This window comes from Anguilla rostrata, chromosome 11 (assembly GCF_018555375.3).
Source record: "Anguilla rostrata isolate EN2019 chromosome 11, ASM1855537v3, whole genome shotgun sequence".
NCBI classification, from domain to species: Eukaryota; Metazoa; Chordata; class Actinopteri; order Anguilliformes; family Anguillidae; genus Anguilla; species Anguilla rostrata.
In genome coordinates, this window is record NC_057943.1 from 13,866,147 (window position 1) to 13,879,308 (window position 13,162).

Genomic DNA, 13,162 nt, shown 5'->3' on the forward strand with positions numbered 1-13,162 from the left:
CTTTTGTTTCAACAATAAAATGACTCAGTAGAGACTCATAAATCTGAAATTGGGAATGCTAAAAAAACATTTATACTGCTAATTGTCCTGAATCTGTTTTGACTGGGTATTTACTTAATTGCATTCATATTCTCTGTCATCGCCATTTTAATTCTGCCATGTGGATTATGTTAAATTGGTTAAAAAAAAAAATTAAAAAAATATTTCAGGAATGTGGTAATTACAAAAATATATTAGCCTCCCCTGTTTCAGCTCACAAAATTCCACTGGTACAAGAATACATTTCAGAATGCAATGCCATTTTCTGACAGTGTCTGCTGGCCTTGAAAACAAAAAGCAAAAACAGAAACAGATGAAACACGGAATTGTTCCGACCTACAGAATCTATTACACAGTTGTTTAAAGATATTGTTTTAAGGCCTGCTTCTCATGGCACAGCCCTCAGGTCTGATATTTCTGAACTGATCACAGATGGACAGCACAGCTTCTCAGGGCCAAAGGCTGACGCAGGCCTTTCATTTCAAGGAGATCATTTCACGCTCAGAGACAGTGGAGGGCAGGAATCAAAAAGGCTGGAAATTAAACAGGCTGATTTGATTTGTTTCTTTTTTTCTATTTTCTGCAGGACACCGTTGGTGGTTTGACTGCTGTGGGGCCTTACTAAAACTGTGCAATAAGAAAAGCTACTGCAGAACATACACTTCATGAAAATAATTTTAATCGGTGTTGCTCTTGTTACTTAAAAATAGACTCTTCCCACAGTTGTTATACAAAGCTGTGTAGCACGATGCTTTTTTCCTTATGGTCTGATGGAACAGACCCCAGAGACCCCTGCTTAAGCATACAGGCAGCATAAGCAACTACAACAGATCACTGTACTCTTCATTTAGAAACGCAGGTGATAAATATCCACACAGAATAGAGAACTTAAAACACAAAAATTGCACCTGTTTTGTTCTCAAAGATTATGACAGACATTTAAAATGCAAATATGAGGTCTGGCAATAATACTTAATTAAGATGCTTTTTTTAGAACCTACAGCAGGGTAGAATATGTTTCTCAGTTTAGACTGAAAAGGGTGGCAAGGGTGGCATGCCAGTCTCCCTTAGTTATGAGCGAGGAACAGAATATCTCCTCTGCATGCCAGTGACAGAAGCTATAATCTGTCAAACACAAAACAAAAGGATCGGAGGAGAAGCTTGTCTTTCCCCCAGCAGGACTGCCATGTCTTGCTGTAACGGCATCAATATTCTTCTTCTGCAGTCACAAGAAGTACCTCGAGATGATGATGACGGCTTGTGCAGCAAAGCTCTTATTTTATTCATCACAGACAAATGTGATCTACAGTAAAAGTATAGGGTGCCAAATGTGAAAAACACAACTTACCGCATTTTCTACATTAAAAGTAAAATATGTTTTGCGTATGAAATGTAAAATGTGCTTTGCATTTAGTGGACAAAATGTTAAATGTGTTTTGCATTGCAAGCACAAAATGTATTCTGTTGCCATGAACCGCATGGTTGTGACACTCGGTGAGAATTTTGTGCACAAAATGGACTTTTGTGGCCACAAAAAACATGCTATGTATTATGACTGGCTGGTGTAGCCATGTGATATGGAAGCTAAGGAACACAATACAGGAGAGGACCATTACTTTCTGAACCTGGATTTTCCAGCCCTGTGTGTGACCCATATACAGCACCAGCTGAGTTATTCAAATTTTTAAAAACATCAAAATCCCTCAAGTATTGTTTACTTTAGACATGATTTCATAGTGTTTGAAATGACATTATTTTTGCAAAACGAGGGCCAGATAAATTATGGCATGCTTACACACCCAGCATATATTGCACAAGTAGAGAGGGAACGGGAAGAAAAAGAAAACTTAAATTTACAGATCAGGAAATATAGGTAATGGTCAATGATGTAAAACTTCCCAACGCTGTATTACAGCACTGGAATGCAACACCAATTGACCAAAAATTAGAGTAAAAAATTGAAGTGACATCACATAAAAACAAATATTCATAAGGTACAATAAAACGAACAGTAGAGGATGTAAATGAAAAGATGGCATGATGTTAGTACAAAAGAAAAATGGGCAGTGGTGGTCCAACCAGGGAAGAATATTAACACCGATGGAACAACAGCAAAAGGTGGAAAAATCCCTGCAAAATGAACAAGTTGTGGGGGAGGAAGGAATAAACATGGATGAACACGTGATGTGATAGGGGAAGGCCGCAGAGCGCCTGTAGGTAAACTGTGTTCACAGTTATTTATATACCCTACCGAATGCATACGCATAACAACTGTTTAAAATGTTTACATTCAGAACAACTGTTAGCTCATGACTTCAAGAAGTCTTGCATCCTTTCAATAAAAAGTATAATTTCACATTATATCTGAAAATAAGTGAGAAGTGATTAGTAGAAACATGTGTGAAACATATTTTAAATCCTGTCTCCTTTCAAGAGCGTTATGCATCAGAGGATGCATTCATTCATCTCTACCCCACGCAGCCCACAAGGGAAATTGAATTAGCTGAGGACGTGCATCGCTAAACCCCAACAGCCTTCTCCAGCATCCTGTGTCTGAGCTATATAGCCTATAAAATGGCGCTGTGTAGGCACAGAAATATTACGGCTTGCTTTCAGGAGTTCTAAAATTTCTCATTTAAATAGGGTAGTCAAAATTAGTGTATGCTTTAGTAAATTAGATGGAATAGTTAATTGGCCTAATTTGCATGATCTCAGGTATACATATGCATAAACACATTTAACTACGCATTAAAAGAACAGTTGCAAAGTGGTGTAATCCTGGCAAATTACATCCTAATAGCGATTTTGACCCATTGCGGTCGTTTAGTAAATCCAACATCAATATTGTGACCTTGTAACAATCCTTTAGTAAATCTGGCCCACTGTCTCATTGGCAGTTTAAAAAAAAATCTTCAATGACAAAATAAGATCATATTATATGAATACTACTATAAATAATGTTATATAACATTACTGCCATTTTCTATCCAAATTATCTTCTCTTGTATCTGTATTAATATTTGATACCATTGTTATTAGAGAGAGAGAGAGAGAGAGAGAGAGAGAGAGAGAGAGAGTCCCTCACCTTGCAGTGGCAGGATCTTGTTGCCATGGATCATGATGCTGAGCTGGAGGACTAGCTGGGGGGCGCTCTTCAGGAAGGTCTCCAGCAGGCGGAGCATGTTGATGTCAGCGCTCTCGAACATCATGCGCCAGTAGAAGTGGCGGCGCTCGTGCTCTCCCCGCCAGCGACTCTGCACACCCAGGTAAAGAGCGTGGACATACCTGCAGCAGCACAGCACAGCACAGGAGGTTCATTGCAGGGTTATAGATCTGCACTTAGGGATCCAGTTATGCTTGCATTGTAGTTCTAGTACGTCCACTCCTATGACGCGCATGCTTACAAACCAGTCACTCTTCTACACACTACAGGCCACAGACAGTACTTTGTGTACCCTCCCTTCACAAGTATACTACAGAATGGTTAGTGTTTTATGACTAGTAGATGTAAAATCCCAAACCCCAAAACACCAATCACCCACCACCATATTCCACCATAGGTATGGCGTTCTTTTCAACATAAGCTTCCTCCTTTCTTGGTTAGCATCAAACGAAGGATGCTTATGTCTGAGACAGCTTCCTCAGCCAGCTTCAGTAGCATAGTAGTAGCAGTAGCAAGTCCACCCCTGGAACAGCACCGTGTTTAAAGTCCCCTGCCCATCAACCCAGGCTTGAATGATGGACAGCCTTTCAACTAAAACCTTGAACAGCATGTGAAAACCCCCTTCTGCAGGAAACTTTCTCGGGGAAAAGTAACTAACACAACTATCTACAGCACAGGACCAACTCCCTCTCTTTCCCCTATCTCTCTCTCTCTGCTACTGGATGAGCCTTATATCCTTTTACACTCAAACTGCTTTGGGCAAACTCTATTATCTGAAAGGCACCAGTGGTTTTTGGTTTTGCTGTTTTGAAGAACATGGGGGCACAACACAGCACTCTGGCCAACTTGGCTTCAAAGGTTTAAAGGAGGCTTTTGCCAAGCAGTTCTGTTTAACTCAGAGGTAAAGGGGAACAATCCAGCGAGAGCTCCACTGGTGAAGTCTGAAAAATATCCACCATCCAGGAAGCAGAAGAAAAACAGCCCTTGATTCCCCTTAACAGGCCCAAAATGTTTATTTAATTTTTTGTGTTCATTAAACATTAAACCCTCTGCCATAAATAAATCCTGGCATGCTATACTGGGATCTTCGTGTCTCACTTAATTCTCAAATAGGTTCCAATGTGCAAGTGTTTTGTTTCTGTTTGTGCATATATGTTGTGCGGGATGAGATAAGTTAGTGGGTGGTTGAGTCCACAACAATCATCAACTGTGAAAATCCTACATGCCTGATGAATCAACCTCAAGTCAAGCCTGACTGTGTAAGCCCTTCTCCCTACTGAGCTATCCCCAACCCAACTGTGTAAATCCTGCTCCCTGATGAACCACATCCAACCTGACTGTGTAAACCTGCTCCCTAATGAACTATGCCCAGCCTGACTGTGTAAACTCTTCCCCTTAATGAGCCCCACCCAACTTGACTATGTGAGCCTTGCCTGGCTGAAGATGTTCACTGTGCATGACTGCAATATGCCTTTATGCCTGAGTCTGTGCCAGTGGATCTGCGGGGGGAATGACAGCTCATGGCAGAGAGGAATATTTACACAATATTGCATCTCTGTCATTTATTCTTCACAATAAGTAGCACTAACCATCCCCAAAGGTGCTGGTTGTGAAGCAATCTGCCTCCCTTGTTCATAATAAAAGGCAATCATTCTCTCACATGCACTCTCTCTGGCTCTCTCTCTCTCTGTCTCACTCCCCCTCTCTCTCAGTTTTGGGAGAGGAAATACTTAACACATTTAAATTTAAAGTTTGGTTGGATGGGAAGGGAAGGGGTGGGGGGGGTGGGGGTGCACAGAATGAGGAATGCCGAGTAACGCAAGGAAACGTGTCAACATTTCATCTATTCAGTACCATTTCCAAACAGTACTCTATCACTCTAGATTTTGTGCTAATATGCACAAAATATTTCTACACTACTATATATAAAAGGAAAAGGAAGCATAGAAAAACCATATCGGTTCAGCAGCTGTATGTGTAAAATCTGAAAGCAACACATACCAGGGCAGATCACTGCTGATGTATTTTTGGCTCAAGGCTTAATCTCAAATGGCGCACCTATGATGACTTTCCCATTCATTAACATTCATTATAGCTCTCTGCGACTATTATCTTTTGATTAAACTGGTACATTTCTCCACAGTAACCAAAAATTCTGAGTATAAGATATCCAAACCCTGACAGAAGGAGGTAGTTAAGCAGGGGGATATTGGGGAGGAAAGCAGGGAGAAAGCTGAAAAGACAGAATAATGTACTAACATGATTGAACTGTTAATGTGCTGAAAATTAATAGATTCCTTGATGGAACTTATGTCATCATGACATATTCTGAAATGTATAACAGTTCCATCCATCAAGAAACTAACAATGCCACTGCATGGGAAACTACCTGGTCATGTCACTGGTCACATGATCCAGACAATTTACTGTGTTTGCTATTAGACACCATTCACAAGGAGAGAACCAGATCCAGTTAACCTCTTTAATAACCTCCATAAAAGCTCTAAGCTATCTACAATATTGCAGGAATGAATTGAAGACAGTGGAGAGTGTACATAAATCTGTATCCAGCTGTCTTCATCACCATGCCATTTCATGGCAGGTTCCCAAACAGCTAAAAAATCTCCTGCCATAGATTTTTATACATTGTAATACAACATCCTCTACATTTTTGAACGGTTGAGTAATCACATACATGCCAAAATATCATGGGCTACCTAGGTGTCACGTTCTCACTTTGTTTGACTGCAGAAAGCTTCGGAAAAGACCTTGTTGCCTGCTTTGTTTCAACGCTTTGTAAACTGTAGTGTAACCTAGTATTACTTTTAATACTTTACATGGGCAGTGTCCACATTACTTGCAATGACCACATTATTCTTTACCCAGTGTTTCCTAACCATGTTTTGCTATTCATTATGTTGCTGGTGCCTGTTTTGCCAACTGCTTTAGTGGCAGAACACACTTTTCCATTTATTGCAATAGCCAACTGGTTTATGTAAACCAGTGAAAGTCTCTGGCGCCAACATAGAGAAGCTGGTTTTGAGCGCGCTGGTCAGACTCGGTTTGAACAACGCGGGCAGAGCTTCAGGCAACACGATTTTCCAGCATCTGTAATCCACGCACATTTCTGCACCCTCAGCACATTTTTGGCAATTTCTTCTGGTTCTGACTAATCCCATCACAAAAAAAGAGAGACATCTCAGCACAGATGCAACTTTTCACAGCAAGAGTCCATACATCCCTAAGCCTCTGCTCCTGCACATTTTCCAAATGTGGAAATCGTGTTATTCCCTGTCAGATATCACCTGCTTGGGAGCTGATAATGGAAGACATTTCTCCCCACTGACTTGTTCCATTTCCCTGCCATGTGTTGCTGGCCATAGTGTGTTGCTACGCCCACGGAAGAAATAACATGGTGAAATTAAATAAGAGCAAAAGCTTCTCTAATAATGAGCCAAGACTTTGGAAGACTACAACAAAGACAAATGAAAGCACTGTACAGACGTGGGGTCCCGCCGGATGGAACAGCGGGAACGTGGGATGGGTGGAGAGGTGGAACGGAGAAGGACAGCATAGCGGAGCTCACAGCAATGTTTCTCAGACATGGGAAAATGCAGGACTTTTGGACAAAAAAGACAACAAAAATCCAATCCCCCACAGTGCATTCTGTTTCTCCTTTCCTGGAGTCTATAAAGATGTGAGACTGGTGGTGTGGGTGGGGGATGGAATGCAATACAAAGCAATTTATAAATAGGCAACATGCTGTTCTCATCATGACTGATCAAAGAGATGTCTGGCCACAATAGTTTCTCCGACCCCCAATACCCACCCCAAACACCATCTTGTTTTTGGGATAAAAATTTGGCAAAACAACTTTCATTTTAAATATGCCTTCAAAATACAGCTTAATAATTCTCACTGACATGGATAAGTGAAGACACGCGATGCCAGCGTGTGTGTCTGTGTGCTGAGTGAGTTAGTGGGAGCCAGGGGGACTACTGGGAATGGAGAGATGTAGAGTTATTTGGATTATGCACTCTTCCAAATCATAAAACCATTATAAAACTACACAAGAAAAGTCTGGGCAAATCACCTGGAGGTTTACTGAGGCTGTGAGTGCAATTATTCAGTACCTTAGCCTTGCAAAACAACCAAATTAAATATGCCACATCTCCTTGAATATTGTTCCACATGTCTGGAGCTTAACACATTTAACTGAAAATGAGTAAATCTAATCAACTGGTAGATTTATTTAGGCTGTAACCTTCCATTATACCAACCTATTTGTTCTGTCAATCAAAGAAAGAATTAAAACTGTAAGCAGTGTGTGGCATTGGTTCCGGCAGTGATTGGTCTCGGCTGCGCGGGCTGGTGGAGAGAGCACACACACCTGGGTTGCGTTAACTAATCAGTCCAGGTGCTTAAAGGCGTGTTTCTCTTCACAGTTCGGGGCCGAGACCAGGAGTACACACCGAGGGAGCGAGCTTTGAGTTTTGTTACATTTAATTAAATTTCATTTCATTTGTCCGAGCATGGCAGGACCAACCCGCAGCTACAAATTTGGAGGAGCGGGTCCACTGAAAAGCAGGCCAGCTATGATTGGTGAGCCGAAGGGCTGCCGTTCAGTTTTGCTTTCTTTTGTCTTTATTATTTTAGTTTGTTGTTTTATTTTATTGTTACTGGAACACATGAGGGGGAAGGGTGAAGATGCTCATTTAATTGATTTTGTGTTTGTGTTGGGTGCGCTCTGTCTCTCTCCACGTGGCAACCAACGGTGTTTCCTGGAACTGCTGTATCTCCCTCCCAGGGGTGTCACATTGGCGTGGTCAGAATTAGGACAGTATTGAAAAGCTTATCCGTCTGTACTTTGGCTGCCCATCAAAATATTCACTATTGCGGGAGGGAAGTAGCGACACATCCACAGCAATATAATATTGAAATGTAAATTGTATAAACTGTGAAAAATTTCAGTTTTCTTTGAATGCACTGCATCAGATCCACTCCTGGCTCGTACACAGCCATTTTAATAAGGGAGGCTTCACGGACAGTGGCGCGCTTGCCATTCACACACGGCTAATAACCATGCTGTGTAACCCTGCCTTGACAGGATGCTCTCCACTGACTGCCACAGAAAAAGTCCTGCTAACATTGACACCTGGCACTTGATTTTGCATACTGGGATATGGGCTCTGGCATCCTGTTCAGGAAATGACAGAGTACTGCCATCATACTGACACCTGCACGTTGACTGAAAATAGGATAAGCACCGCATATTTGATCAGGGCTTGAATATAGCTCCTGAATGCTTATTACAGCATTCATTCTGTTTGGCTGGAAATCCTTTTAGCCTAAAAAAGACCCCAGAATGTTTCCTCCTTTACAAAAAAAGGAGCATTTCCATATACAGAGTCTTAATGAATGCGCAATTAATAATTGAATAAATGAACAAACAACTATCATATCATAATAAGTAGACACTCAGCCTGCGCTATTCATCTTTAATAAGAGTCCCTTAAGCAAAGCCCATTGAACCACAGGGATTAATTTACATCTTAAAGCTTTTCCCAAAGTCTCTATTTTGTTATTCAGATAGAATTTCGAGCTATCAGGGAAGCAGGAAATCAGCATGACTGCTCATGAAAGGTAAAATCTAATCAAGACTCATTTTGTCAATTTATGTACAGCGCTGATTCCATCAATATGAAAATTCTGAGATCCTTAAAATGATGACATGTGAGATATTGAGCAAAGGCAGGTTCATATGCAACAAATGACTGATTCTGATGTCCTTGAAAACTACTCAGCAAAGTGTTCTTGCGGTTACCCAATACTGCATTGCCAGTGGCGGTTTATTGGACTCGGAGTTAGAGGGATTTTGCTTGAAAATGACCCCGAATCTGTTTTTGATCTGCATGATTTAAATAAAGCACACGTACACTTCATAATTTATATTTACTTGAGTGTTTCTTTAAAAGATAAAATATGTCTTCATGAATAAATTATAATGGAAAAAGAAAGCTGTTGGTTAAGATGTAAACTGACCTCTGACCTATTATGATCAACATTATTTAATGTAATCTGATCTCTGTTTATAATTAAATTTATTTGGTGGGCATTCTGCCATGCAGACACATAATTCTAACTTGTGAGAGACCATTAATATGCAGGCATAAAAGCTGGTTAATCTTTATTAAAAGTGGCAGGCTTGTCAATCATGAAAAAACTGATTCAGGATCATTATCAGTAAGGATCATCATTATAGGTAAGCTGCTTTTCCAGTTGGAAGCACAATAGCAGCCAATGACTTCTATTTCTCCCACATGCAAAATGGCACAGCTCTTACACAAGTGTCTCTAACTAGTGGAAGTAGGCTTCTCATATACCTCATAAGTATAATTTTAATGAAATTACTCCGGTATTTTGGAAGGCATTACATTTGATGCATTTGCTTTTAGTCCACACACACTTAGCATATCAGAAACAATAAAAGTAAAAAACATAAAAAGGTATAAAAAACCTGAAGACAGCAGTGCGAGTAAAAGTCAGTAGAAAAAAATAAAGCGAGGATACAATTGATTTCATTCTCTTCTTCTCGATAGTTTTGTAATGACAGGATTGAAAATAATTTTGTGCTCTGCAGTTTTCATTAATTGGCCACCTTCGATTTGAGCCAGTGGCTCTATCTTGTAGGATGGAGCTGCCAGGAAATCAATGGCTGCCGATGTCAAGGCCACCTTCGATGTCCCTGAACATTGGCACCATAATGTGTGTTTGCAGAGCTGAGAGCTTTTGTACAAAAAACTTCATCCTGTGAAATCAAAATAACTTGAAAAGAATTCCACTGACCTTTCACTGGACATGAACCATAACCATTTTCACAATCAAAATCATCCCTGGTGCATTTCCCTGAACAGTACATAATGTTATAATCATCATTACCACACAGTATGTCAATTTAAATATTAATTTGAATCATGAGTTAAAACAGTACATTAATACGTGGTTTAAATTGGAGGAAATTTGATGTAAATAAGCTATGGATTATGTGATAAATCCATGTAAGTGGGTTCCTGAATAGATACACTAGGTTGTAAATTAAGTCTACCAGTGATTACTGTTAGGCACTGTTGTCAATAAGCCAACTGATATGGCACAGCGACACTCAAGTAATAGTTCTCTACTGTGCTATTTCATTGTTTTGAAATGTATTAACAGATAGAATAGCACCAGTGAGTACTGTGGTACATATAGTAAAGTAAAGCACATGCTCTTGAAAAAAGTGCTCAAATTGATTATCAGGTAAGAATGTATGCAATTAAAAATATAATTATCAGAACTGTAGTAGGAACACAAACAGTATTTTTTTCTTCCGTTACATGAATTTGTGAGTATATACTATAGAGTTGTGGTAATGAATTTATGCATTTTACTGTGATATTTCATCACAATAATGCATGCCTACATCTGCCTACTGCTGTCTTGGTTTGCTGCTACATTTTGGTGTGTGACACATCCCCTCACAAAGAAAAAAGAAACAGCGCAGAGGTCACAGATCACTTCCTGCTTCCCCCACCTCGGATGATTCAAGCTCTCTCACTGGCTAATGAGTGCAAGTCTACAGCAGTGACTGGCAGTCTGAGAGAGAGAGAGAGAGAGAGAGAGAGAATAAGCAGCGCTTCAGAGGAAAAGGGAGCTGTGGGTGTACTGTACGCGTGCAGTCCCCTGCCTGACGGCCCACTCTGCCTGCTCTGGCAGGCCAGGCAGGAAGGGCGCAGCTGCCAGGCTCGTGCTGAACGGCTCTGACAGAGAGCCCAGGGCCTCCTCCGTGGCGCCTGTCGCCCCAAAACACTGAGGTGTGCGCTCGCGCTCATTCCCTAGCGCCGTCCCACGCGCGAGCTCTCGGAGGGAGCTGTTTCTGACGCTCCCAGACGGAATCCCTTCTGCCTGAGGGCTACGTGGTGCGCTGCATGTCTGTATGCGTGTCTGTAGGTTTGCGGGTGAACAAACTGGACATGAAACTGCGTGTGGTTGTGCAACTGTGTGCTTGGTTTATGTATATTCTGCCATTGGGTAATGCTCAGGCCCAACTGCAATTACCCCTTGGAATAAATAAAGCATATTGAATTGAGCTTGCTAGCTGCACAGTTAATTTTCTCCATTAACTCAAACTGGATTGAGTCTGCAGCATATACATAATCTAAGAAATACACAGGACTACCTTACTGGTATATAGCACTAATATTGTTCACAGCCTAATGCATTACTCTACACGCATATTGAACAAGCACAGGCATTGTTCTCCGACTGCCCATGCCCCTGAGCATACTTTATTAATCTGAATAAGGTTCAGAGAGCATATAGAAGCCCCTAAGGAAGCTCATCATCAATTGTACACTAGTGTTAGTATTCTTCTTTCATTTTCAGTTTTAACAATAGTCACAGCACAGCTTCTTTCCTACATGAGAGGGCTATTACAGCAGCGGTCCCAAGACTCAGTATGCACATAAAAGCCCTGAGAGGACAATATTTGTATGAACTGTAAAAACCACTGCCCGCTGAGCATGACAATGTTTCCTGCTATTACAGCTTTTTTATTTATGTATTGATTGATCATCATATGGGCTTATGATACTTCCTTTTTTTAAAAGGTCTGAATAATTGCCACTGACATACTGAATAAAAACAGGGCTGCACGGAGGGTTCCCAGCTGACTGTCTTAAGGTGGGAGAGAGAGGCTTGAGGAAAGCTGTAATATGCTGGAGTGCTGCCATGGGCCGTCAGTGTCTGGCAGGTATGACTCAAAACACTTTGCTCTCCGCGGCGCGGTGCGATGATTGGCTCAAATCTTAGTGTGGCTGAAAGCGAGACGCTCACTCACCCATCACTGGCAAACGCATTACACCTGCTCATCCACAGCCTCAGTCCTGCTCAAGTCATTCAGATTCCGACGAAGTGATCATCCTAATGAGTGCGATGGGTATTTAATGGAGCTTCGCCAGGGTCCATTATACCACATTATGGGAGGACAGGAAAGAGGGGAATGGGTCTCATCTCGTTCTCCTTGAGCCCTGCCACCTGTACCAGTCACCCACACCCACGTACTCACATCTCCTGAGGACATACCTCACTCTTCCCCTGCCTTGCATCCCTCCAGAGTCTTTATTGTTTGGTCTGGTCTTTCCAAACCTTTTAGCTAAGTTCTGATCTTTTTGACTGGTGTGAATATGCCATGTGGACTGTGGTGCAAGTGCGAAAGGTTTGCAAAAAATCTTCATTGGGGCCGTGCGGGTCATTACTGGTGTGAAAACAATTTATATAACGTCCAAAGCAAATCGAGGAAATGAGGACATGTGTGCAATGTATTGTAGGTTCACAGCAGGTAGCTTTGGTTGCTTTTAGCCAAATTACAGCAAGAGGAAAGTTTACAGCCTGCTAGCAACAAATGAGTCCTGTGTGTGTCACTGGAATATCAACCGGGATAGCAAATTAATGATGCTACATTAGAGGTTCTGCTGCCAGCTAGGTAAACATATATACTCCATATGGCATTGTAATCATTAATGCCTACCTGACTGGCTACCTGCTGTGATATTCTTCCAGTGTCAATATGCGATATGACATCACTAGCCTCCTTCTGGCCCTGAAGACAGCAGCATGCCTACGTAGAGTCCCAAGTATATGTGCCAGGTTTTTAAGTGCATGCAGTCTTGATAAATGTTCACAAAAATGTATTTTCTGCATAGTGCCGCAGAGCGTAACGCCAAAGGAAAACCATAAACAACACGTTAGCAATAAAAGGCTAATGTTGCTCCATGTTGCCTGCCTTGCTGATATTTATTTATTTTTTTTACAAATTTTGTACTCCCGCCAAAATCTGTGCACAAGGTCTGCTTGATTTTTGGTTATGAGAAATGATCCAAATCAGTACAATGTAACAAGCTAGTGAACTGTGGTTTGTAC

The 13,162-nt window shown here is 41.2% G+C and overlaps 1 protein-coding gene across 1 annotated transcript in view; it reads right to left on the reverse strand.

The window, feature by feature from the left end:
• The window catches only part of xkr7b (XK, Kell blood group complex subunit-related family, member 7b), a 57,465-nt gene that overhangs the window by 7,023 nt on the left and 37,280 nt on the right, over positions 1–13,162 (reverse strand). Inside the window, exon 2 of the mRNA XM_064298068.1 lies at positions 3,125–3,324. Within this exon, the coding sequence (XP_064154138.1) occupies positions 3,125–3,324 (200 nt within the window). The remainder of the gene's footprint in view (positions 1–3,124; positions 3,325–13,162) is intronic.